The sequence below is a fragment of the Rattus norvegicus genome, chromosome 10, assembly GCF_036323735.1.
Source record: "Rattus norvegicus strain BN/NHsdMcwi chromosome 10, GRCr8, whole genome shotgun sequence".
In the NCBI taxonomy this organism is placed as follows: domain Eukaryota; kingdom Metazoa; phylum Chordata; class Mammalia; order Rodentia; family Muridae; genus Rattus; species Rattus norvegicus.
This window is the reverse complement of record NC_086028.1, coordinates 104,227,638-104,255,341: the sequence shown is the minus strand read 5'-3', so window position 1 is coordinate 104,255,341 and position 27,704 is coordinate 104,227,638. Positions and strand designations below refer to the sequence as shown.

General features: G+C 55.6%; 1 protein-coding gene across 14 annotated transcripts in view; it reads left to right on the top strand.

Annotated features, from left to right (window-relative positions):
* Rbfox3 (RNA binding fox-1 homolog 3) overlaps positions 1-27,704 on the top strand; it is a 436,924-nt gene that overhangs the window by 400,522 nt on the left and 8,698 nt on the right. For 10 of the 14 annotated variants that reach the window (NM_001413230.1, NM_001134498.3, XM_039085684.2 and 7 more), the window contains 5 exon segments: positions 12,193-12,447; positions 19,668-19,805; positions 21,620-21,673; positions 22,504-22,596; positions 23,805-23,865. In NM_001413230.1, coding sequence (NP_001400159.1) covers positions 12,226-12,447; positions 19,668-19,805; positions 21,620-21,673; positions 22,504-22,596; positions 23,805-23,865 — 568 coding nt within the window. In that variant the 5' untranslated portion in view covers positions 12,193-12,225. 14 annotated transcript variants of the gene reach the window in all.

The window sequence follows — 27,704 nt, the reverse complement described above, 5'->3', positions numbered from 1 at the left end:
CCTTTGTTGTCCCTCTTGAGGGAAAGCCAGTGGGTACCGATTAAATCCGGTACCTCCTGGAGGTGAGTGGATAGCCATAGTCCCAAGTGCTCTCTTGGGGAACAGGAGGAGAGGGCCCAGTCCTCCTCCCCTCTCCCAAGTCTGTGCCTACTAACTCCAGCATTGCTGGGAGCTTTACCTATCAGACCAGCAACAGACAGCATTTCCTGTTGGCCATACCCTGCCTGTCCCCAGGGAGAAGCTGCTCAGTGTCTGGCACCCCTTCATGCGGCAGTACCTGTAGGTAAGCACACACAAAGACATAGGTCAGAAGCCTGCAGTACTGCTGAGAAACGTGCAGGAAAGGGATGCGGGTGTCTACCTATGATGCTAGGGACCGGCCCAGCTCACTGAGTTCCCTTACCAGGTTCCCTCACCGGCCCCAAGCACAGCATCTGGCTACCCACCATCTGCCCCACAGAGGTCCCCCCCGCCACAGGCTCAATCCTCAACCCAGCCCAGTGGCCTCACACTCCACAGGGCCCCAAAGGAGGAGCACGGTTTATCCCCAATGGCTCGGTTGGCAGTCAAGGGTAAACCCTGTCCCCGTGTGTTCCAGACACCACCTTCCCAGCAGCCATCAGTGGGATGGCTCCCAGCTCCCGGCTCCTGGCTCCCAGCTCATTTCCCCAGGCAAGGCGGTGAGGCCGGGGGAGAGGAGATTTATAGTGCTCCGTTCCGTGTGATTGGTATGCCGTGAGCTCGGAAGGAATTACAGCCTAATCGTGCGAAGATCCTTCCCTCGGCCTGGGGCTTTGCAGTTTGAGATCTACGCCATCCCTAAGCAGAAAGAGGCTGGGCTGAGGGGATGCCGGCACCGGGGTAGGATTCTTCTGGGGCTAGCCTTCATCCTGGGCATCTGTCGGTAGCCGGGCAAAGGGCTCCAACAGGGCCAGCGGTTCCTACTGTGTCTTAATGCCTGGAACCCCCTTGGTACCTTATGAAGCATGCCGGTCCTCTCTGGAAATGGCCTTAAATTACAGAGTGAAATTCATGAGATTATGTAGAGAAACAATTAGATTGAGATACAGTTAGGAGAGAGAGAGAGAGAGAGAGAGAGAGAGAGAGAGAGAGAGAGAGAGAGAAGGTCTGAGGGGACACTGAGACAAGGCTGTGGCTTCTGGACCAATTTGTGACATGCCAGGATGGTCGTGGGCACTCCGGGTTTACAGCCCAGTGAAGGTGAAGAGGGTAAGAGCTTGGGTGACTGCGGCATGATGGGAAGTCCCTGAGGTCTGAGGTCACACTCACCCAGGATGCTTGTGGTCATACAGGGGAGTGAGACGCAGCCAGGAAAAGACAGTGGAAACGACTTTTCCCAAGCAGTGCAGACCTCCCGTGCTCTGTGCCCCAGCGCACACAGTGCCGTGGAACATGTGTACGTCAGAGAGGCAGGGCACACTTATCCCGAGGAGCACGGGACACACAGAGCCCATGGCATGAGCAGTGAGCTTGAGATACCCATGAAACCCAGTGCACACAGAATACACTGGGCTCGTGGGACACAGCCCTGGGAACTCACAGTGCACACAGAGCCCACACAGCATGCGGTGCACCAAGGCCAATGGAACATGCACATGGACTACACCGTGCACTTAGCATATTGTACACTTAGAATGCCGTGCGCATAGACTACACCATGTACTTAGCATGCCATGCACGTGGACTACACCGTGCACATAGATAGCATGCCATGTACCATGAAACAGGTGGCACACATAGAAGAAGCTGCCCCATAGGTTCTCTGCTCCTGCATACACAACCTATTCTGTCGGGACCTCAGGTCCTGTCACAGTACAGACAAGGAAAGGAAGACACAAAGGCTCACAAATAGGGCCAGCCTCAGCAGGGAGGCAAAGGCTAGAGGGGCCAAGCCTGGGCTAAGGCAGAGTGCTCAGCATGCTGCAGGGAACTGTGTCAGGAGAGAAATGTGAGTGGGCACTGTGGGAACCCAGGGCCATCCCTGGGACCTGGTGAACAGGCTCCACAAACAGGCCTCAGTATTATGGAGGCAAGGTTGTGGTCTCCATATGCTAGAAGGTGCTAGAAGACCCATCAACCATCTAGTGAGAGTACTTAGCCCTTCACCCACCCAGTGAGTGACTCAGCCCATCACCCTCCTAGTGAGTGACTCAGTCCATCACCCACCTGGTGAGAGTACTCAGCCCATCACCCACCTAGTGAGAGTACTCAGCCCATCACCCACCTAGTGAGAGTACTCAGCTCATCACCCACCCAGTGAAAGTACTCAGCCCATCACCCACCCAGTGAGTGACTAAGCCTATCATCCACCCAATGAGAGTACTAAGCCCATCATGCACCCAGTTAGAGTACTCAACCCATCGCCCACCCAGTGAGTGACTCAGCCTATCACCCACCCCACAGTGGAACCCAGCCTCCAGGACTCCTTGCTGGCAACAAGTGGCAAGACCTGGGACATGTGGCAAATTAATCTGCTGAGTGACTCTGGGCTTGGGGCCTGGTCACCTATATGAGGTCCACGACAGTCAACCCTAGAGTTTCTCGCAGGGAAATGGGCAGACCCTGCACAATAGTGATGTCCCCTGAGGCTACGTCCAGTGTTTCTCAGCACTGCCTTCCTGGTACAAGGAATCCCCGGTAGTGATTCTGGACCAGGACATGCACCTAGCAGGAACCCTGAGGCCACTAGAGCAGAGGGTGTAACACCCTATTCTCATTTGAACAGTAGCCCACACCTAGCAGGTAGAGTCAGGTGGGAGAGTCAAGCAGGCCTGCTAGGTTGAGTTGGGTGGTAATGGTGTACACCTTAATCCCAGCACTGGGGAGGCAGAGGCTGGCGGATCTCTTAAGTTCAAGGCCAGCCTCATCTACAGAGTTCCGAGACAGCCAGGGCTACACAGTGAATTCCTGTAATAAAATCCTACATTGGCCATATTGGCTGGGTGTGCTCGGGCAAGCACCCCCTGCCTACTCTGAATGTCTTCACTAATGTAGGAAATGCTGCGTAAAAGTATTGCTCTATGACTAAAGGCAGCCATGATTGGAACCCCGGCTGCCACCATATTGCAGCAGCAGCAGCAGCAGCAGGACCTGAGCACCTCCTATGTGCCCAAGTCTGACAGAAACACAAGGCCTTGAGCTCACAGACTCCTGGTCCAGAGCTCCATCCTCCACATCTGAGGCTCTAGAACATTCTGGGGCTCAGGCCAGAAAAAGTCCTTGACCCCTTAGACCCTTACATGGAGATGGCAGTGACTCTGGAATTTTAGTTCCGGTGCCTTGGGACTAGACAGGGCTGATGCTAACAGTTCTCGGCCTTGGCATGGTCACCTGCAGGTCACCTGCGCACCCAGCTTCTCGGGGTGCCACCTGCACACTAGAAAAAGAGGTCTGTGTAGGCTCTGATGGCTTGTTTACTGTAGAAAGTGACAACCAGGAGGAGCTGGGTGGAAGGGTGGGGCAGGTGTCCCCTCCCCCACTCACGAGCTCCCTCTCCCATCTCCTTTCATTCAGTGCCACCTGAGACTTGGAACATGGAGTCAAGACCCATGTTCTGGTTGCTTTAGCCATCACCGAGGGAAGCCGAGGCAGGAACTTAGCAGGAATCTGGAGCAGTTCTATCTGCTTTCTTCTAAAGTTCTGGGCCACCTGCTCAGAAGTGGCTAGGCCTTCCCACACCAGTCAGCAGTTAAGAGGATGCAAAACAAGAAAAAGGAAGCACCCCACGTACATGCCGTGTAGGCCTGCAGGGCAGCCTGGTGGACATGATGTAACCCATCGGGTGAGGGTCCCTCTTCCCCAGTGACTGGTTAATATCAAGTTGACAAAAGTAACCGACCCTGACTAGGAACCATGGAGGTGACCTGTATCTGCGCAGAGGAAGCAACTGAGGCAGAAGGCAGGAACCTAGGAGAGAGAGCAGGCTGTGGCCCCATTGGCCTCCTGCCTCTCCCTTCTGCCAGTCACTTCCAGCTGCAGGCCGAGCTGAGCTCTGGATGCACAGGACCCCTGGCACACACTGCTGGCTCTTCTGCAGTCCCCCCAACCCCCATCATTTAAATGCTGTTCATTTCCACATCCACGAGAAAGCACACACACCCCATCTGCCCTACAGGCAACCCTTGCACGAGCTACCACGGGGATGCTCAGTGCAGACGCAGAAGCACCCTGCTGTCACAGAGCCACACAGGAAGTCCCCGGTGTTTAGGAATCTACCACTTCCTCCAGCCTCCGCCCCTGAAGGGAGGTTATTGGTTAGCTCCACAGCTGGGTGGTACAGCTCCAGTTAGTTCATATTTGCTGAGAATATGCCCGGGTGACAGATGCCTGAGGCCAAACCTCAGTTTACTGCTGCTCTCCAGGCACCTGGGTCCTGGCACCAACTGAGAGTGTGGAAGGTATTTGGTGAGCAGCTTCACCCCACCACTCCCTGTCTGGTTGGTACAGCTCCAAAGGCTGCCAACCCTGCAGCACTCAGCAACTGCGAGAAGTAGATAGATGAGCTCAGACCCTTTTCTGGGACCTATGGACAGGAGGATTCAAGTCCCCTAGCAGCCGGGCTTACCCTACCCTCCATGTTGTGTGTGTATCCCGACCCATCTTGCTGATCCTCCTGGGGCCCTGTGATCACATGGATTCTCCAGAACCATGTCAACCCCGCAGTGTGGCAGCAGGAACACAGGGAGATCGCTGATGTGGGTTTACTGGGGATGGTGGCCAGTGGCTGCCAGGCATCTTACTGGGACGTCTGCTCCTAACCAGGACCACTGAAAACACACGGACTACATCTGTGACCCTTCCCTTCTACAGGTGGGCAACAAGAAGAGACATGGTCTCAGTGCAGAGCAAGAGACAGTGCCCAGCGTTGGCACTACCACCACATTCTGGAGATGCCAGGTGTGGATAGAAATCCTGGACAAGATGCCTGCCCAGCAGGTCCCATTTACCTGCAATTCTTCACCGAGGCACTAGGGGGCGATATTCAACTTCTGGGTCTGCTAGAAACAACTAGGATGGTCAATACTGTGCTAGATTCTTCTGCTCTTCAGAGGGTTGGCCTACAGAGGACAAGTTGGTGGCCTATGCATAGACCCAGATGTCTGGCACAAGTGTCTAGGAAGAAGATTTCAGCTGTTTGAGTGGTGTGACAAGCCTCCTCACTGGTGCTGACAGGCTAGGCTGGGTCTCCTGCTATCACCTTTGGAAGCTGAAGAAATATTTTCTTTGCTCAACTGTAGCCAGAGACACTGATGCAAAAACACCTGGTGTCCAGAGAGGTGGGCCCAGCCCCACGTGAGTGAGCCTTTGTGTGGAGTTGAGGTCAGGGGGCTGGGAGCAGGGTCATCCCTGCTTCCAAGGTGGGAGATCAGAAAGCTGAGGTCACTAGCGTCAGTTAATTTTCCTGTTACCCTGGCAAAATGGCTGACAAGAAGTCAACCTGAGGCTAGATGGGTTTGTTCTGGCTTTCCCAGCTGAGGGCTCAGTTTGTTGTGGTGACGATCTGTCTCCATGGATCGGGGAGGAAGGGAGGCAAGAACATGAGGTACTGGGTGGGTCACATGGCATCCACGTTCAGGAAGCAGAGGGGGCTGAACGTCCATGCTTAGCCTGCTCTCTCCAGATTCAGTTCAGGACCCCAGCCTAAGGGAAGGTGTCCCCCGCATCCAGGGTGGGTCCTTCCGTATCCATGGAAACACCCTCACAGGCATGCTCAGCTGTGCATCTCCTAGGTCACTCCGCATCAGATCCCAGACCACCAGCCTGCTGGCAGTTAGCCTCAAGGGCAGCCAGCCTGCCTCGCAGACCCTGAGTTCTGCAAAGGTCTAGGCAGGAAGTTCAGAGCAGGCACCTCCCGTTGTGTCATGGGGCAGGCAGCACCTGCCCTTGGGGAGGCCGCTCTACCCTGGCCTCTCTCCAAGGTTTTCGAAGTTGACATCTTGTCATTCCCCGGTGTGACAGGGAGGGGCTGGAAATGAGGTTCTCCTTTGCTCTCCGACCACATAGCCAGCCGCTGGCCCCAGTGTCCACTCCTTCAAGCCACCATGAGGATTAACTGAGTGCCAGGTGGCTACAAGGCTCCATGCTTGTGCAGGCACACACGTACAATAGGGACCCATCTCAGGGACATGGGTACCACACGACAATGGCCTGTGTAGCTGTTTGGTGATGAGGCTGTGGCTCCCCAGTGCTGCCTTCCTCTCTACCACCAGGAGTGGGAACAAATGGCCTAGTGTCCACTTGCCCCGCCTCCAAACAGCATGGCCACCTTACTTTGGGCAGGCGGCATCCTCCCTCCAGGGGTGAGGAGTCCGAGAGCAATTATCTTAATTGTCCTGGAGGGCCTGAGAGCCGAGAGAGCCAGCAAGGACTGTACAGGGCAAGTGGCCAGGCCGTTCGGGGAGCGGCTCCAGCCGCTGTCATACATCCAACTTTCTGTCCGCCCCGTCAGCCTACACCCAGAGCACCTTCCCTCGCCTGGCACCCCACGTGCAGACTGCAGGACACAGGCTGAGGACACTGAGCCAGCAGTGCAAACAGACCCCACAGGCTACAGAGCCTGCAGGTGAAAGGGCCTTCCCGCTCTGCTCTGGCCTTATGGGGGACAAGTCACTGTCCTGTTCTACGGCATGGGATCCAGATTCAAAGGCATAGGCCATCCAAATGCAAGCGCCCAAGCCATGCTTCCAGGATTAGCAGTTAGCCACAAGGTCCGCCCACCTCAAAGCAAGAGGAGCCTTCACATTCCATTGCGTTGATGGGACCCACAACCCTGGCGCAGGATGCAGGTCGCCCACTCCCTGGTGAGTCTAGGGGCGAGCGGAAGGAACACAAGGACAGTACAGGGGCCTAGGACTGACAGCAAGAGGTAGAAGCAAGGACTAGAACCAGGAAGGGGATGACTAAGATTGGGGGATTCTGGGAGAGGAGGCTAGGTCCTTGATCAAAGACAGAGACAGCCCAAGACAGCTACCCAGAGGAAGTCAGGGGAGAAAATAGCTCACCCAGACTCACTGCCCTGTTGCCCCCTGAAAACCAGAGGACAGGCTGTTCCACCTGTACCTGCCGGAGCATGGGCAGAAAAGGAGGGCAGGGTCTGTGTAGGCAGATACAAGGAGTGGCATCGATCGTGCAGCCCAACCTCTGCCTCCTTCCTGCCAGGGGATGGAGCAGGCTCCCGAGAGACCCCACCACCACTGCCACCATCCAACCCTCACCATAATGTCTGGAACAGTATAGCCCTGGACCAGAGACCCCTCCGAGGGCACAGACTCAGCCCCTGTAATAGGGGCTTCAAGGAGGACTCCCCCATTCCCCCAAATGCTGCTGGTATCACACCATTGAAGGTAGACAAGAAGGCTCAGGGAGTAAACGGTCCTTGTCATGATGCCTGATGACCCGGGTCCACAGAAAGGTGTGAGGAGAGAACTGACCCCACCCCCAGCACACACGCCACGGGCATGCACACCCACCCACGTTTCATGCACCCACAATAATTTTTTTTTAATTTTTATTAAAACATCACAACATCAAGCCCAAGTGTTGCAGACACCATGGTTGGGCTGTGCTGTGGTACGAGCTGAGGGAGTCAATCCTAAATGAGCTGATAAATGCCCGACCTGGTACACCCTCTTTCCTGGGCCAACCCCAGCCCTTGGGAGTCCTGCGATGTGGCCAGTTTTCAGCCAGTGAGGTGAGCTTGCTCACCCAGAGCTATTCAAGATGCTCCTGGCTGGCTGAAACAAATCGGAACTACCACAGCAGGCTGCCCCTCTTCGCCTGCAGACTCCTGCCAGCCTTCCACCCCGTCTTCGGAACCATGCGGCTGACGGGTCTCTGACATGGTTCCTGCTCTGTGCTTCCTCCGTTCTGTCTGTACCTTGTGCACTTTGATCCATCTGCAAAAGTGTCAGCTGTGGTACCTGCCGTGGGGGACGCGGGTAGTGGACTGGGCTGGTGCTACAGAGTGGGTGTGGGAGGCTCCCAGGGACGCTCACCCAAAACCTGAGCCCCTTGAAGGCAAGCCTCCCGAGCTTCCTGCCCTGTAGCGTGCTTCCAAGGGCTAAGTCAGTGAGTGAGCACAAACGGCCGCCTTCATCCACTTACACATCAGCTCTTTCCTCGATGGCACCTCTTTGTCTCCCTGGAGACTCTGGCAGGTGGAACTCTGACATTGGAAGGTCACATAGCCAGGCAGGCATGAGCCTGCTCCCCTGAGACCATGTTACATCCAATGGGAAAAGAGATAGCCGGGGTGTGGGTGGGGCTAAATAAACATGTGGGTGCAGTTTGCAGACTGAGGAGAGTGCTGGCCGGTCAGGAATGGTAAGTGGCAAGCCGAGGACCCTGTTTACAAAGACTCAGTGAGACCACAGGACCTGAGAGCACCTGAGGGGTCTGAGGAAAGTGCATCCCCACAGGAGGAAGAGCCAAGAGCTGGATAGGCATGGAGCAGTGGGACATTTGAGCAAAACAATCCAGAGGAGAGACACGGGAGGCAAAGGCAGAGATTTGGGGTACTCTGAGGACTTGGGGACCTGTGGAGTTAACCACAGGGGACAGACGGTAGGGGCTGGAACAGAAGCAGGAAGTCAGAAGGGTCACAGCAAATGGGAGCACTGAGTTGGCCTAAGAGATGGATTCCGGATTCCTGGTGGCAGCGTTAGAGTTGGAGACTGTGGACTAGGAGAGCAGTCACTGTCACTGAATCCTTGGGTTCAGGCTGAACTCTCCAAGGAAGGGAGAGGGCTGTATCCCAGGATGGGAAGACTTGCAAAGCAGCAGATCCAACGGTTTGTTACGAAGAAACCAAGTCATACAGCCATGGGAGGCGTTTGGGATTCTGGTAAGAATGTGGACGTTTGGGGCTGGAGAGATGGCTCAGCTGTTAAGAGCACCCGACTGCTCTTCCAGAGGTCATGAGTTCAACTCCCAGCAACCACATGGTGGCTCAACCATCTGTAAAGAGATCAGATGCCCTCTTCTGATGTATCTGAAGACAGCTACAGTATACCTATATATAATAAATAAATAAATCTTTTAAAAAAAAAGAATGTGGACGTTTGCGTGTGGCCTCATCTAATCCACACACGTGGTAGACAACTGTTTCCTACTTCACAGCTGAGCAGACTGAGGTACAGGCCGCTGCCCATCCAGGAGGAAGAACCCTCGAGGGCATGGTGATGACAGAGTTGAGGTCCTGGGAGATGCAGTAATGTCTGCCTGAACCTCTAAGCCACCAGGTGGCTCTGGTGACCTCTGAGCACAAGGTCTTAACCATCTGCAGCAGATCACTGTGGTATCCTGGGCCAGGGGATGCAGAATAAATGGATAGAACTGTGTGAGCCCTGCCTGGGCGAGACCTCCCTGCTAAACACTTCCACCTCCTCATGCTGAAGATGGCTGTGGTCCCCAGTGGCCCTCAGACCCAGCTACCTACTCTTACTCTAAGGCTTTAAGAAGATGCCCAGCTCCCCACCCCCGGCAGCCGAAGTGATTCACTGCCAAAGCCACCCAGGAGGGGTAGGGAGAAGAGCTGTGAAGCCTCGTCAGTTACTGAAGTTTCTCATCAAATATTTACTGGGGAATTGATCTCCCTGGCGTCTGCCAGGCCGCTGACAGGCCCCTCCCTCCCTCCCCCTCTCCTTCTACACCCTTGGTCCTCCTGTTTTATTCTGCTCTTCTCCCTGGCTATCCGGGGTGCTGTGTTCTCTCCACCCCTGCATGCCACACCCACCTCTCCCCAGCCCCTCCAACATCTCCATCCATGAACCACTTGCCTGTTTTGAACACCAGGATGTCTGGTAACAATGGGTAACGTGGCCTCTGGACCTCACTACTATGGAGAATGAGATGGGTGGGAATCTTCAGTGAGAGGAGAGGGAGAGAGAGGAAGAGGACGAATAGGGAGAGGAGGAGGGGGGAGGAGGAAAAAGAGGGAGGAGGAGGAATAGGGAGAGGAGGAGGGGAAGAGGAGGAGGGGGAGGAGGAAAAAGAGGGAGGAGGAGGAATAGGGAGAGGAGGAGGGGAAGAGGAGGAATAGGGAGGAGGAAGAAGAGGAGGTATAGGGAGGAGGAGGAAGAAGAGGAATAGGGAGGGAGAGGAGGAAGGGGAGGAAGAATAGGGAGGAGGAGGAAGAAGAGGGGGAGTAGGGAGGAGGAGGAATAGGGAGGAGGAGGAAGAGGAGGAATAGGGAGGGGGAGGAAGAAGAGGAGGAGTAGGGAGAAGGAGGAGGAGGTAATGTGAGGCATACCACTCCAGCACTTACCCACTGTCCTGGTTTTGAGCTCCTCTATAGACAGGGAAAGGAGCAAGAAGCTTTGTTAAAGGGGATGAAAGGGGGTAGAAGAAGAAAAAGGGGAAGAGGGATGAGGACTTGGATACCAGAGACTATTGGCTCTGCAAGTCTGTTCCAGGGTGGCTAGCACAGGGTGGGTGCTTTAGGGAGCAGGGCAAGGCTGATACAACTAGTGATGAGGGAAACAAGGTTGGTGCAGACCAGGTAGATTCTTCACATTTGCTGTGGCTATGAGGTAGGCAGGCCCTCTGAGCACCATCACGGTAGATCTAGCATCTGGACAGCGTGGGCCTTCAGCAAGCCTGGTGAAGCAGGCCTATTCTTGCTTCCCAAGGTAACCCAGCCCCACTTTGGGCCTGGCATGCCCAAGATGCCAGAAAGGCAGCTACAGGGAGAGCAAGTGGAACTCCAGTGAGGTCTATGGCCAAGAACAAAGCCCAGGGTGTACTCTGGGGAAAGAGGCTCTCTTGTCAGTGAGGGCGAGGCATTGAGGCACATGGGGTCAGCTATGGCAAAGAGCATGCTTGAGAGAACTCCACTGGCTGACACCTTCCTGTTACCCCAAGGCTGGGGTGGACACAGCCAGGCCGAGAGGTAATGCAAAAAGGTCAGGCAGCCACAGAAGGAAACAGGAAAGGGTCGTGCAAGCCCACCTCCCCCCTGTCTCCTTGTGGCTGCATCTAAGTATGTTCTTACTAAATCACATGTCTGGCACTGCAGCCCACAGGGGTGGCCATGTTGGAGGGACACAGGTGGTAGGAGACTGGCCCTGTCCTTCCTCATCTGAGTCATCAATGGGGTCATGAATTCTTGCTGGTGTCCCCTTGAAGGTCTGCTCCAGTGCCAGACACTACCTGTCCTCTCAGATGTTGGAACTCTCTGGCCACACAAACTCAGAGCAAAGGCACTGCCTGCCCAGAGGGGACATTGCCTCAGCTGTGTTTGCAGCGGGAGACAGAGAAGTAAACCAGTCTCCTCCCTTTCCAGCTCCGCCTGCCCCTGGCTTTGCAGGATGGAAGCCCAGGTTGAAGAAAGGGCTCCTGGCTGAGCTGTTCTCCTGCCTACAATGAGTAACCCTCACACGTATCCAAAAAAGCATGGGGTAGGGCCAGACCTGCACCCTCGGGTACCAGGCTCCCTGGTGATGCTGACACCGAGGACCCAGGTACTATCTTTGAGAGTCACTGCTGAGGCCCCGCTGGGGCCGAGGGGTGAGCAGTGAAGGATGCTCATCACCGCTCTGGGCAGCAGACTTTCAAGGGGGCAGGGAGGAGTCTGGGAGATTGCAGAGACCTTCTGACCACCATAGTGATCAACCAGTCAAGGTGAACTGTGAAGCCACCTTTTCTACTGGGAAACGGAAGCTCAGACCCCCTTGAAAAGGCTGGGGAAAAGGCTCGGCGGCAGGGAAACCGGGTGCTCCGTGAATGAATGGGCATTTATGTCCAGGCTATGCCGGTTTCCAGTGAATATTGTATTTCAGTACTTCTGTGTATTGTTGGGGTACACACCCGGTGACGGGTGTGACGATCAATCTGTGATGATCCCTACAGCTCCACCTGGGTCTGCCACAACGGTCTTCATAGATCATTGGTTTTAAAATCTAGGTGAGAAAACAGAACTCTGGAGTTGTATGTTCATATCTGGCAAGTAGATCACAGCCACGGGTGCCCCCACTTAAAACCAGGGGCTCCCAGTACCTCTATCCTGGCCCCTCCTGCCGCTCTGAGCTGGGGCCTCTTCTCAGGGAGGACCTGAGAGATGCCACGAAAAGTAGCGTGTGGAAACCACACAGCCTGAAGTGGAAGAGCCTCATCCCTTGAAGGCTCTGGAAGGGATAGGGGTTCTAACCAGCGCTTGGCTCTCTCCACCCACAGGGCAATCAGGACGCCACGGCTCCGCCTGAAGCGATGGCCCAGCCCTACCCCCCTGCCCAGTACCCTCCTCCACCTCAGAATGGAATCCCAGCTGAATATGCCCCACCTCCGCCACATCCCACACAGGACTACTCCGGCCAGACCCCCGTCCCCCCAGAGCACGGCATGACCCTCTACACGCCAGCACAGACGCATCCTGAGCAGCCGGGCACTGAGGCCAGCACACAGCCCATCGCTGGGACCCAGACGGTGCCGGTAAGAGACCCTTCCTACACAGGCCAGCCCAGGACTGAGGGGCAGAGCGTCCCCAGTACACGCTGGCTGGGTAGAACTTTCTAGAAAGCGCCTCTATGTACAGGGTCAGGCCTCTTTGTCGGACATGAGCCTGCTTCCAGCCCCAGACATGAGGCTGACACCAAGGCTCCCTTCTTGGGAGCGGGTGCCATGAAGGGACCACAGAGTCGGGTAGCGACTCCACTCCCATCTGGGAGGTAGGAAGTGTAGCAGTGGCCGCTGATGTCCTGCTGAAGGGGACATAAGAGCCAGAGGCTTGGGCTGCCTAGGGTCTCAGGAGAAAGCGAGGGTGGGCCGAGGGTGGTGGGCGGCTGCAGAGCCCTCTCGGGTTGCAAGTCCTCCTATCATTCCTAATCACTTGTAATCTACCTGCTTGGCTGCCCTCCAATCAGATAGCTTCAATTACGAGGTTGTAATGCAGCTCGGGGGAGGGGGGGGGGGGAGATGAAAGTGCTGAGCACAGCACTTCTCAGATTTCTTCACGGAGAAAGGAGTGAGAAACAGAGCCAGCCGCCTGGGTGGGCTCCGTCCTGCAGCCCCCTCCCGGGCTCTGGCTGCTGCCTCGGCTGCTCAGGCCTCTCCTCTGGTTCTCCCCATTACATTCCCTGTGGGCCTTCCCCTCCACTGCTCTGGGACTTTGGGTTCATCCACCCATCCCTGCTGGCTCCATTCCAACAGCCGGCTGCTGGCTGGCAGAGCCTGGGCAGGAGGCCAGCCTGCTCGGCTCTCCCCGGGCAGAGTGGCACCACCCTGGCGTCTCCCCAGGGGCCCTCCAGCTGTGCTCCCTTAACTGTGCCTCCACATCAAGCCTGGCTCTATAGATGCTGTACAGACCCAAATACTGCCCTCTGCACGGGCAGGGCATCCTCTACCGTCCTCCGAACTGTCTACCATCGCCTCGGAGAGTCCGCCCACTCATACCTGGGCTGGGGCTGCGCCTGACCTCATCCTATGTCCAGCCAATGTTAGTCCTCCCTGCACCAGGATTCTTTCAATTGCGGGCCACAGACTGAAAAGGCCAACGTCTGGATTACAGAACTGGATGGAGGTCTGGCTCTTAAGTCACCAAGTCCACAGCCTCTACATGCTCAGGATAGACAGAGGTGATCCCAGAGGTGACCCCTGAGGTAACCCCGGATAGATCCTGCATAAGTCATAGGTATATGGCCCAGGTCTTCTTTGACAGGCGTTAGCAGACAAGCCCCGTCTGACCAAATCTCTACAAACAAATGGTGGTGGGGAGTTGAGGAGTTCTTCACCTGGTCAAAAGCAAATCACTAGTGTAGGTGACATAAGGAGGGGTCGGGTAGCTTTTTTATAACCGAAAGCAGAAACCAGCACTGAAGCTTGGGGCTACCAGACAGACACAACTACCAGTATCTGAGTCAACTTCTCGGCCCTGCATAATACAGGCTGAGCGCCAGGTCCCAAGGCAGTTCTGGGGCGCAGAGGGTGTGACCAGCCCAGTCCTTTGGGTTCCGCTAGTCCAAGGCAGAGATGTCAGGAAGCTGAGGGCTGGGGCGAGGACTTCCTGGGAGCACGCTGGAGCAAGCTGAGTTTTGAGGCTTGGTACCCAAATGCTTCCCGGATGACCTGGCTCTGTCAGAGAATATCAGAGCCCTGAGGAACACGCAGCCTGGACCGTCCTGCTCTCTGACCTGAGTGTTTGGGTCACAGTATCAGATTTTTAACCCTGGCTATTTCACCTCAAGGGCAAGTGTGCTAGCCTAACCTGAGGAGGTGGAAGGTGCTAGACCAAAAGAGAGAAAACATTCGGGATACTGAGGGCTGCCCCTCCCCCAAACTGCCAGCCTCGATCTCTGATGTGTGAGCCCCGTGGAGAACAGGTGTGCCCTGCTCTAAGATTCCAGGGGCTGCTTGGCTCCCAGAGCAGCTGCCTCTCAGAGGAACTGCCTGACAGGAAGCAAAGCCAGCACCTGCTGGCCAGGTCAGGTGTCACCAGCCTATCTTTGTGGACATTCAGAGGACGCTTTCCACTCACTCAGGCCTTCTCTGGGCCTTCCCCTAAGCAGCCTGAGACTAGGATTGAGGGGTACCCAGGATAGCAGGCTCAGAACCAGTCTCCCACCTGGCTCAGAACCCCCCCTTGATTTCCCAGGACACGGCCACTGAGTGCCCTGGTGTCTTCCTTCTCCCCCCACTCCCCACCATCCCGTGTACTTCATAGACACAGACACCCTAGGGGTCCCTCTCCCCCTGAGAGATTTCCTCCCGCTGGTGAGCAGCCCTGCTCCACAGTAACACTTCACTGATAACAACCACTACATCAGCTCTAAAAGGCTGACCCTGCCCCAAGCTGGGAGGTCTGCATTATCTTTGCCCTGAGGCTGACGCAGAGGAGGAGGGAGCAGCAGTTGGCATACCTGCCTGGCATCTTCTTGTCCCCTATTCCTTTAGACACATGCGTCCTGGGCCTTAGCTCAGACGGATTTTATTTGCTTTGGGACAGGGCCTTTATATGGCCTGAACCTGCAACATCCAGCAGGCTTCCCCAGACCAGAACTGAGGGACCCCTGTTGACTCCTCTGACAACCTGCTGCCCTAGTATGATGCCTAAAGATTGAGCAAAAGAGAGACGTCCGACCCCGAGGGACCCAGTCCACCAACATCGGTTACTTCCAGAGGCCTTGGCCACCAGGGTCCTCAGAAAGGTCTTTAGGAAGCTTTCAGCAGTTTGTCCTTAGACAACCCCAGTGACTGGCCATTCCTGGGACCACTCCTCATTGTCACACAGGGACCTCTATTCTGCACCCCACCATTTGGAGGTCCCTTCTGAAAAGAGCCACCCCCACCCGTGATCCCGGCAGGAAGTCTGGAAAGCCAGGAGCTCCTATACATGGATTCGGTCTCCTATCTCTTACGGTCCAGGGCCGCCTGGTAAAGGCAATGCAGGGTGTCGAGTGCCGCCCCCAATACGGCTGGAAAACTCTGAGCAGGCAGAGAGGAAACACACCCTCAAGCACTCCTTCCTTCACTCAAGGTCACATGAGTGCCCGCAGGGTTCACAACCAGTCCTTACACAGAAGGAAGCTCTCGGAGAGACTGATGCGTTCCGGGATATCTGAACCCATCCCATTGTGAACCCCAAGACTGTGACCCGGAACAACCTTGTCATGGTGTATAGCTCCGTCCTAGCATACGCCTTTCATCCAAGGGCTCAATAAAGTCAACCCCAGGTCAAGAGGCAGAGCAAGTCACCAGCCGACCTTCCTACTCCACCAGTGTCCCAGAAGGAAAAAACCCTCCTCCTTCTCCACAGTCCTTCAACCCAATGTCCCTCCCTGTCCCTCCCTGTCGGCTGGTGGCCTGCTCCACCTCTTGACCTAGGGTTGACTTTCTTTAGCCCTGGGATTAAAGGTGGGTAGGAAGGCTGAGTCACACCATGACAAGGTTTTCCCAGTTCATAATCTTGGGGTTAACTACGTGCTCACATATCCTGCAGCGTTTGCACATTTGCACACTTGAAAGTGACAAGGAGGAGCAGGCAAGAGGTGTCTCTGGGCGGAGGGGCATAAAGTGACTTCTTTCTTCCATCAGTAACTAAAGCCTTGGATCCCTGGCTCCTTGGCTCCCAAAGGTCGGTAAAAGCAGGCATGAGAAGGAAAGAAAGAAGGTTAAAGGTGTCGGCCCTTGAACCTGGACGCAGTCACTCTTTGGTGCGATAGATGGCTCACCAACTTATGGGGGACAAGTCAGTGCAGTTAGGCAGGTGATGTGTGGCCAGCCAGCAGAGGCGTGGGGTGTCACTCGACATCCAGTGGAAGTTTGGAGCCCAGGATTCTGAAGGACACTCAAAGAAAAGACCCCCTCGGGGCCACGGGTAGAGAGCCCCTCCCCGAAAGCCTACTGTCTACCAGAGTGGCTTCACTACTGGAGGGAGCAGGAGGAACAGAGAGAGGCTGCCGAGTGAAATCCCAATGGCCAGTTTAACTTATGCCACCTCAGCCAAACTTACCTCTGGGCTGGTAACAGGGTAGCCGGGGTGTTCTGTTACCCACGGTCCTCCTAGGACTCCTCTGTCTGTCCTATCTGGGTGACTTACCACTCCTCTGTGTGGAGATCGGCAGGGCTGGGCAAAGGGAGTCAGAATTCTCAACATTGCCTAAGCCCCCAGGAGCTGGTACCCAGCCTTGAATGCACAGAGGTGGGGAGCAAAGGGTCTGTGATGGCCGGGCTTGACACAGTACTAGAGAGACACTAAAACCCACGAACATCCTGGGAGACATCGGGGGTCCTGGTGGCTGTTTCTTCTCTACGTCTGAGGACTGCAAGCAAAGACCTGGGCAGGACAGGGTGGAGCCGGGCACAGATCCTCTTCTCAGACAGAAGGGTCAGCCAGGCCACCAGCACCACCCTGGTAGAAAGAAGATGCCCTGAGGTGTGCAATTACGCCTACGGAATTTCTCAGCGCACCTTACAATTTTGTAGGTGCTGAGCCCGTTTACTTGCTGCTGTACTCTGCTGAGTAGTGTGGGGGAGACAAAGACGCTTCGACACCCCAGCTTTAGTAGTGCGATCTTGTGGACCCCCTCTCTGGTCAGCTTTCTTAGGGATTCCTGAGCTAGAGTGGCCACCTGGCGGTGCTCGTTGCTTCCCTCTGCTGGTCAGAAGCGGACATTACAGGCCCCTAACCAGGCTGGATTCCTCCCATCCAAGATGAAGATGACTTAATTAGTAGAGAGAGACACCTGCAGCTGCCTGCTATATGGATTCCCACAGAGAAGGAGAAGGAGGGACCTACACCTGCTGTGGGCCTCAGTAATCACAGGCTTCTTGGGGTGTTTTACCTTTGTCCGTGGCACAGCCATCCCTTCAGAGTCTAGCCGACATTCACTTTTTGCACTAATACTAAGAGCAAAGAAGACAGCCGTGGAACTAGACAGCCATGGAACTGGGGGAGACAGAGCTCCTTCAGGTGCCCCAGTGCACCCCTGGAGAGCCAGTCAGCTCCTACATAGACAGCCTGCTGTCCTGTGTTTCCCCGCAGGGGTGGAGCAAACCACCCACTCCTGCCCACTGTGGCTGTTCCCGCTACCTATGTCTCCCTGCCCAAGCCCAGCTACTTTCACAGGGCTTCTGGGTAGTGTTTTTTAAAAAATGGCTTAACAAGCCAGAGGCTTCGTCTCTCAGGAGCACCGAAGGAGGCCAGGTCGTACCTACAACTCCATACGTGGGGCTCAGAAGACAAGCATTTACCAAAATTGTTCGGACACAGGTTGCTGATCTGCTGACACAGGTCGTGGGGCTGTCCACTTGAGTCGGGGAGAGGAAAAGGGCCCCATGTTTACAGCTGCACCGTGTATTAACCTCCCGGTCCAACAAGGTAGAGTTGCCGCTAGAGGACATGTGGACGTAAACTCTGCAGCTCTCTCTGCAAGTCTCCCAACCCCACCACAGCTGCCCACAGGGGGTCTCTGGGAACCGTCACCGGGGCCTTCTGTTCTGGTCACCTAGGGTGCTTCCTGCCAGAAGCCAGGTCAGAGGCCTCTTGGCTGAACACTAGAATGTAAGGGACTCAAAGGAGACAGGGGAGGCCAGAAAGCCACTCCAACTGAAGCCCAAAGGCCCACCCCTTGCTACTTAGACTTAGTGTGGTCTGGCAGAGACTGTCCATTTGGGCTCCATCTTTTTTCAGCCACAGCACAGACCCACGCACATTAGCCTTCCTGCCTCCAGGACACCCATACCTGTCAACACTCCTTGAAGAGCACCGACTGAGATAGCCTGAGAACACCAGTGTTTCCTGGAAGCCCATGGGAAGGGACCTGTGTTTCTCTCCCATCAGCCTCCCAGCAGCTGCCTCTGCTCCTTAGGCAACTACACAATGAAAACCCCAACCACGACCCTTACCTCTGTGCCCCCCCCAGTGATGTGCCCATCTTTACCCCCAGGAAGCCTCCGAGATCAGTGGACAGATTTGGGAGCTGATCCCTAAAACCTGAGGGGCCATGGGGCATTGGGATTAGAGGACAGCCACTAGAGGGTGTGTTCTTGGCCTGGTGTTGCCATGCTGCATGGAGTTCAGTCCCTCTAGAAGAACTGGAGCAGCAGGAAGAGAAGGAACTCTTTGAGGGCGGGAGCTGGGGCATCCACCCCCTGTGTGTGCCACCTCAGAGCTCCTGTCCTGGACACTGAGGCTTTAGGGAGTGGAGAGCTAGAGAGACTGGTGGTGTGTGAGCTGGCTGTGAACATGAAAACCTTAGGTCTGGGCATCCAAGGAGATGGACTTCACTGTCTCGGTGTAGATACCCACTCACCGGCCAGTGCAGAGGAAGTGCTGGTCAGTTTGTATCAGGGGACGAAGCTGAGGGTGAGCCAGACTGAAGGCAAACCTCACTGAGGACATTTACACAGGCTGAGCGAGTGTTTAAGCATGCTGCCTCTGGGCTCCCAGTCCTCCTACATGAACTACAGGATGGTGGGCTTAAACTGAGTCCTTTCAAACTGCCTGCCAGCCAGTAAGGACAGTTAGTCAGTCTAAATGAGGACAGACTGTGTGAGGCTCGCCCTAATCATTAGAGCAATCCCCCGGGGGTTCTGACGGACACAGAATGGCCAGATAAGAAGGAGCCTTGGGAATACATGGACTGATATAGCAGCACCCTGCAGACAACCATACCCAGGGAGCCAGTTGTGAAACCAACCCGAGTGTGACAACAGAAGGCCCCCCACTCCCAGAACGTCTTTGAGAGCAATGGCAGTCTGGGGCTAAGAGGCCATGGAGGGTGGAACTCGGTAGAGAGTTTTGTGCTGAGGGAGCTCATAGCAGACCCAGCCAAGGACCACTTAACCTGGTCTGGCAGGAGAAATGTGGTTCATCAGGACGGCAAAGGCTTGAAGGTGGGGCCTCCGGTTGCCCTATGAACCTTGAGAATTGTGTACCCAGCTTTTATTGGGATCGCTGGCCCAGGGTGGGAAAAGCAGGGTTGGAGGGAATGAGTGGACCCCCACAGTCATCTACAGGAAACGGGTGAGCCCACACAGTGTGCAGGGAACAGGTAAGCCCTCACAGTGTGCAGGGAACGGGTGAGCCCACACTGTGTGCAGGGAACAGGTGAGGCCACACAGTGTGCTGGAACGGGTGAGCCCTCACAGTGTGCAGGGAACGGGCGGCCCACACTCTGTGCAGGACTACCTTACCACTAGTCTTCTTTCCACAGCAGGCAGATGAAGCAGCACAGACAGATAGCCAGCAACTCCACCCTTCCGACCCCACGGAGAAGCAGCAGCCCAAACGACTACATGTCTCCAACATCCCCTTCCGGTTCAGGGACCCCGACCTGCGGCAAATGTTCGGGGTGAGTGTGCACACCCCACCCCGCCATTGCAGAAGTCTCCCCAGAGGACTCCCAGCCCTGATTCCTTAGCAGGGCACAATGGGGGTTACCTAAGCTGAGAGTAGGGGGTTGATGAAGTCTGCCTATTAAGATTCAAGTGATCACCTGGTCCTCTGCCAGAAATCTGCACACTACCCCCCTGCAGCCTTTTCCCAAAGGGGCCACAGAGTCCCCTCCGGCTCTCCAAAGCCTACCTGGAGGCAGATTACTGCTTCACAGCAAAAAGTACCTGGAAGGACAGCCCAGCCTCCTGGCCTTACACAGCCTCAGCCTTGCCTGTGTGTCTGACAAGACTCCCCTCTTCCTGGCTCCCCAGGAGGCATCTTGCAAATACAACAGATTAGAACCAAGAAGGCAGTGGTTCCCTTCCCAGGTGCTCTGGGTGTTGCCCTAGATTTTGCACTGCTGGGCTCCAGTCAGGGCAACCCCACCACTAGGCTGCCCTGGAGGCTTACTTCAGACCCGAGCACCAGGTCAAGGTCTGGTGTCCACGGGAGGTGGGGCTACCATAAAGAAGAAGGCTGGGGTGGAGGAACGTGGTACAGCTCCCTGAGCTCCTGCTCTGGCTACAGAGAACGATGTAGCCTGCCTCTGCTCCTTCTCTCTCTCTCCATCCTTGCTCTGCCTAGCATTGGCTCCCTCTAATCCACAAGAGGCACCCTGGACCCTGAGTAATCCTCAACCCTCTCTTCAGTCTTTCTCACACAGTGGTGCCTCTGAGCAGCCCTGTGTCACCCTAGAATTGCACCCCGATCTTGGGGTGGGTTTCACTACGTCAGTGAACCTTCAGATGATGAGGTTATCATGCCCTCTTATTCAGAGCACTCTGAGCCTGGGTGCCTTAAGTTAAGCGGTTGATGCTAGGTAATCACTGGCTTAATGTTCAACCTGCTCTTAACTCACAGGGTCCTAGCGGAGCCCAAGTGTACTGTTTCTGGGTTCTAGAACTAGGTAAAGGGTTCCCCTCCTCTCAGTACCTGCAGATAAGGGCCCTATAGCTACCTGGCCCTCCAGGCCCTCTTGCCCTGTCTCAGGAATGTGTAAGATGAGGGGAGCCCTCATCAGCTGCTGGCCCAGGAGGCTACGGGATAAGGATCTTGCTGGTATTGTTTGGAGATACGGGTCACAGGTTCACGGTCTCGCATACCACTGAGGGAGGGAGATAAGACTGATCATGGAGACTACAAGCTGGCCAGAGGGCCGGAAGGGATGGGCCAGAGCCAGAACCCTGTATTCTGGCAGGAAACCTGGGACCCAACACACAAGTCCCAGGGGCCAGTGTATCAGGATCCTTCTCCCTCCCCCACCCCCCGGCTCCGCCCACCTAGTCCTAACCCCGGCCTTCCGGGTCCCATTACTCCAACATCTTCCTTCAGCTTGCCAGCTTCCACTCTCTTCCCCATGTCAGAGGGGCCTGAAGCTTCCTCCCAATCAAGGGTCCTGATCTGTCATATCTACTGCCGTTTCCCAGCCCCAGCTCATTACCTTCCCCTCTCCACACGCCTATTCTGGAAAAGGCCTGTCTGTCAGCAGATTGAGGTTAGCTCTAACACCTTGGGCATTCCATCCCAAGGCCAAGGCCAAGGCCCAAGGGGATCCCGGTGCAATGACGCATGGCCCTTAAGAAAAGCAAAAGCCTCCAGAGGAAGAGGGGGAGGGCGTCCCTGGGGTCCTCTTTATCTAAGCCTGGTGGCGTCTTGGGAGTGAATGGGTAAGGCTACGCTGTCATAACCTCTTTCTCCTGTCTTCCACCCCTCCTCTCTCTATCTCTGCAGCAATTCGGGAAAATTTTAGACGTGGAGATCATTTTTAACGAGCGGGGCTCCAAGGTGGGTGCCGCACAGAGGCCGCCACCATTACAGCGCGCCGGCTGTAGGTCCCGCCAGGCTAACGTGTGAAATGTGCGTTTCCTTCCTGGAGAGCTTCGCGCCCGCTCGCTCGCTCGCCCGCCCGCCCGAGGACCCCTGAGCCACACGGGTGCTTGTACTCCCTGCTCTTCTGCCCCCGCCCCCAGCTGTCTGTCGTTGCTGCCAGGCTGCTTCTCCTCTTTTGAGCTGCCAGGACCTCCTGCTTGCATCCCAGAGCCCCCCAGCCCCGGCCCCGGGCCTGGGTCCCCAAGCCCATCCATCCACTCACCCTTAGAGCCAGGAGGCTTGTGGGAGGGGCTACAGGTTCTGTAGATCGGGAGGGCACCCAGCAAAGATAAGCTCCGCTCCCCTCTCCAGGAAGACACACACACACAACCTGGGCTCCCAGAGCAAAGGTGGGGAGGACTGTTTCCCCACGGAGCCCAGCCTCAGCCTAGGAGGACTGTTTCCCCACGGAGCCCAGCCTCAGCCTCTCACCCCAAGGTCGGGTTACAGTAGCAGGCACGGCCCCCCTGGCCAGGTTAGCATCTCTTTGGCCCGTCTTCCTGGGAGGTGTCCCACATGGTGAGTGCGGGCTGGTCTCAGGCTGGGCTACCAGCTGCCCATGCCTGGGGCCACCCCTGCCCCCCAGTACGATCTCCTAGTGCTGGCACCAAGACAGACTTCTGACACTGGGGGCTGTCCTTCACTCACCTGACTTGCCCCCTCTCTCTCCCTCCCTCCACCCCTCCCCCACCTTTCCTTCCCTCTTCTCATCCTGTCTTCTCCTGTCTGTCCTCCTCTGCTCACAGGGTTTTGGGTTTGTAACTTTTGAAACTAGCTCAGATGCTGACCGAGCCCGGGAGAAGCTGAATGGGACGATCGTAGAGGGACGGAAAATTGAGGTGCTCAGATAAGTGTGCGGCGTAGCAGGGCAGGGAGGTCATGGACAGCATGCCCCACCCCTGGGCCCCCCACCAGCCTGGTGGCTGCTGCCCACCCTACCAAGAGCCCGACAGAGGCCTCTGACTGGAGGAGGAGCTGTCCCAGAGGACGACCTCCCACAGTCATCTTTTGGCTGAGCCTAGCTCCTGTCAGCATGAGGCTCCGTGGAGGAGTCCCATCCCTACCCACACACAAAGGGGCCCCAGGAAACATGTGAGGCCAGGTGATCTCCAGCACTGTAGGCAGCCCTGCCTGTCCCAGGCAAAGAGGGTCCACTCCTCAGGCAGCCTCAGCTGCAGCCTTGTGGAATCTCAAAGCAGAGGTGAGGCTAGCAGTGAGCAGAGACGAGGGGGGTCACCCAGATACCCCACTTCTGCCCGTTTCCTCCCTGTTGATTCCTCAGCGTGGCTTTGGGGTCCAGAACTGGGCTCCCCCAGCATGCCTGAAGCAGAAGAGGCAACAGCTACAGAGGGGCCTACAACCATAGGAACTGAGGGGTTCTAAGATTCCTGACCCCGCTCACTGCCCAGGCCTCTCACAACAGGCTCACGCAGTCTCACACAGTACAGAGGAGGATATGGCCCAGACCTCTTCCTCAGGCACTGCCTGACCCACTCCTGCCTCCCTCGCTTCCACAGGGGCCACCTCTGTCTTCTGTGTCACTGCCCCACCCCCACCACTCCCAGGCAACCTGGGCAGGCCTTACCTGTCTGGAAAGCAGGACCCAGTCCCTGGGTCTGCCTTTCTCATGCTTCCCTCACACACCTTGTCCCCCCCAGTGGCCCCACCCTTAAATTCTATGCTACAGAGAGTGGTCAGAGACCCTGCCCTGGGAAACCGGATGCTTGTTCAATGGTGGTTGGAATGTTGATCTGGAACACACATAGCCTTAGCAGTTACCTGGAAGAGAGTACCCTGGAACCTGGCCTGCCAGCCAGCCTGGGGCTATCTCAGAGGGCCTCAGCGTACCAGTAGTGTTGGGCTCTCCTGATTGGAACTGCTTCATGTAAAGCACTAGCGTGAGCACGGGTCCTGGGCCCAGCTAGAAACAGCTTAGGAGCCTCGGTGGCCTTCCTTCCCAAAGGCCACACCCCAAGGGTAAGGCCAGGGTGGCTGAGGGCCTACTATGAGGCTGACGCGCTCACCCTTCCTCTCTATCTCCGGACAGGTCAATAATGCCACGGCCCGGGTCATGACCAATAAGAAGCCTGGGAACCCATATGCCAATGGTAAGAGCGCAAGTTTTCCCAGCATGCTTTAGGGGCTGGGGCAGAACCTGGGGAAACTGAGGCAGCAAAAGGCCAGCCTTCCTGTGTGCTCAGTCATTATCCCTACCTGGTATCCCAGATTTCCCACGTCTGTCCTGTCAGAGAGGCATGGCCAGCTAAGAGGGACACCTGGGGTCACCCTCCCCACTCGCATAATAGCCGGTGTCTCCAGTCAGAGCCCCTGAGTTTTTCCAAATGTCAACACCTCTCAGCGGCCATACAGACAGGCAACAAGTGTGATGCTGGGAGAGAAGAGTCGAGGGTAGAGGGCTCTGTGGTCTGGTGTGTTGTCCTCATTCTCGCAATACCCGTACACAGGACAGGCGAGGAGGGTCCAGGGGCCTCAGTCAAACTTCCAGCACCTCTGAACCCCAGTCTTTGCATCCGAAAAGAGGAATCTTGGGGGGTGAGGATATGGTGCAGTTGGTAACTTGCCTGTAGACAACACAGTGACCCACCATTGCATGGAGGGAGGAGGGAACCCATCTCAGCTGCCCTTGTCCTTAGAGATGGTTTTCTGCAGAGGTGGGTGAATTTCTAGTGCCAAGAGTCTGAGGCAACAGAATGGGCAGAGCTGGTGCACAGTCAGGCAGAGATCAGGTGATACAATGTATTCATTGGGGTTCCTCTTGCTACATTAAATATCTACGACCAAGAACAACTTGAGGAAGAAAGGGTTTATTTGACTGATCACAGTCTATGGCTGCGGGAAGTCAAGGCAGAGATTCAAGCAGGAATCTGGAGGGAGGAGCTGAAGCAGAGGCCATGGGGGAGTGCTGCTTACTGGCTTGCTCAGCCTGGCTTATTCAGCCTGCTTTCTCATACTGTCCAGGACCACCTCCTGCCTGGGGTGGTGCCACTCACAGTGAGCTGGGCCCTTCCACATCAAGAATTAATCACGAAAAATGTCCCACAGGCTGATGTGATGGGGTCATTTTCTCACTTAAGGTTCCCTCTTCCCAGATGATTGCAGACTGTGTCAAGTCAGGGGAGGGAGCTTGGGGGGCAGGAAACCTGCTAACTAGAACAGATGGGGACTCTGGCCAGTTCCAGCTTAGAACTGAGTGCCAACAATTTCCTCTCCCCACTTTTGCAAGGAATTGGTTCTCCAAGTTCTGAGAACGTGAAGGTGCCCTGGATTTACCAGAGTCCCTTGCATGTCATGGTTAGCGGCTGGCTGCTAACTGGTGACTAGCGTAGGAGGTAAAAGGGTAAGCTTGAGGCGGACAGGATGTGGGATGTGTGGGCAATGTGACTGAGGAGTGGTCACTGTGGGGGAAGCCCTCACGAGAGTGAAGGACGTGCCGTGCCTGACCCCTCAGCATCCCAGTCAGCCACTACATCTTCACCCCATTGATAAAACCCTGTTCTTTAAGAGCTGGGTGTTCTAGTGGCCTGAGAACTCGAGCCTGGACCGTGCGGTGTGCCTGAGTCACAGGCTCCTGGTTCTGTAACCTGGAGTAAATGGACACAATGATCTAGCCAATGTGGACATCTGCAACATGAGAGCCACGGGCATCTCAAACAACCTTCCGGACCCTAGATTAGGTCCTAGGAGCAGTCATGGTATCCACTAGAAAGTCTGCCTCCAAGGTCAGCCACCCATGCTGAGGAGACCCGCTCTGGCACGGGGGGGGGAGACCTGTGGGACGTACAGCTAGAGCCCCCTTTGCACTCTTCCCTCTGAGAAGAACCACAGTTTGAAGAATGCTTGCACAGGATAAACCCAGCCCCAGTCAGCATTGTTTCTGGCTGGCTCCTCAGGGTACTGATGCTGAAGTGAGAGAGGCAGGAAGCTCTGCTCATCCCTCTGTAGGAGATTTGTGCTCCAGAGCCTCCATTTGCCAAGCAAGAGTCGGGGCGCTTCAGAGGGACAGCCCTGGGCTCGCTGTGGCACGGCCAGGAGGGGGCATCGGCTCGTGAGAACTTTAACTCTGAGTACTCTGAAGTTCATTATTGGGGGCTTGGGGTCCCCAGGGCAGGAAGCAAGCTCCCCATGTTTTACCTGGTGCCCTACCTGCAGGAATGGCCTTCCGGGTGGGTCCTCAGGTTGCCTCTGTTAACCTGTGGGGTTCAACTGAAGCACAGCCAGCAAGCAAGTAGACATTCTCAGACAGCCAGAACAGACAGGCCAAAGTGCCCAGGGCCCCTGAAACAGGATGCAACCCCTGACTCTCCTCTTCCCTAGGGAAGGTGGGACCCAGCCCAGCCCCAAGGCTTTGCTCTGATGAGATCTTAGAGGACATCTTAGGGTAGACGTCCCAGATTTCCTCCCTACTAGCCTTAGCTATGTGGAAGATTCCAGATTAGACACAAGGTGGGATGCTAGCAGACTGAGGGTGGTGAAGGATAGATGTCACCTGTTACCTGTCCTCCCGTGGGGCTTCCGGGTACAGTCTGCTACAGTCCATTGCCACCCTCTTGCCGACTGGCCAGTGGCTCGGGCATGCATGCAACGAGATGACCAGAGTGAAGGAGGAGGGTGAGCTAATCCTTCTCCAGCTACCGTCTGACCTGTGCGGAGTCCACTGCGATCCAGCTGGCCTCTACCTCTGCAGGCCCCAGGGATCCGGGCTTTGCTCCCAAGTCCCAGTTGGGAAGAGGTCTGCCCACCTGCAAGAAGGGACAGGCAGGAGTGCAGAGTCCCGGGGAGAAACCAATCACACACACACACACACACACACACACAAACACACATAAATACACACACATATACACATACAGACACACACACAGACATACCATACACACACACACACATGCACACACACATATACACAAAAACACACATGGACACACACACACATACAGAAACACATATACATACACACACACACACACACACATTGCCAGTCTGTCTCCGAGTGTGAAACGGGGGGGGGGGGTTGTAACACCTGCCCTGGTGCATAATGAGTCCCTCAGGAGTTAGTACAGTATTTATGGTACACAAGACCTATCAACCACCATTCTTCTTCTTTTAACATTTTTTAAAAAGAGTTATTTATTATTTATTTCATGTATGTGAGTAGACTGTCGCTGTCTTCAGACGCACCAGAAGAAGGCATCAGATCCTATTACAGATGGTTGTGAGCCACCATGTGGTTGCTGGGAATTGAACTCAGAACCTCTGGAAGAGCAGTCAGTGCTCTTAACCACTGAGCCATCTCTCCAGCCCCCTTCTTTTAACATTTTATTTAGTGGGGTGTGTGTGTGTGTGTGTGTGTGTGTGTGTGTGTGTCTGTGTCTGTGTCTGTGTCTGTGTGTATGTGTCTGTGTCTGTGTCTGTGTCTCTGTGTGTGTGTGTGTGTGTGTGTGTGTGTGTGTGTGTGTGTAAGTATATCATAGTATGTATGGAGATCAGAGAATAACTTGCAAGAGTTGCTTCTCTCCTTCCACCACGTAGGCCCAGGGATTTGAACTCTGGTCACCAGATTTAGTGGCAAGCTCCTTTACTCACCGAGCCATCTTGCTGACCCTGTCACTATTCTTCTCTTCAATCCAATGGCCTTCCTCCCCTCTTCCCCAGCAACCCAACAGAAAGACTTGGGATGAGAGTGCAGAGGGTGGGACCCATCACTCAGGGAAGAGAGAGCCCCAGGAACCTCAGGGCAGCAGGGAGATTTCGGGCAGGAGGTGAATCCTTTGTCCCAGCCCTGGATACAGATGTTTTCAAGTTGTCTCTCCCCTTTCCCTTGTACTCCAAGCTTCTGATGCCCCGGGACAAGGGTGCCCAGGAGCAAGCTGGGGGAAGTCACAGTGCAGGGAGAACCTAAGAACACCAGAGTAGGGTTGCTGGCTGT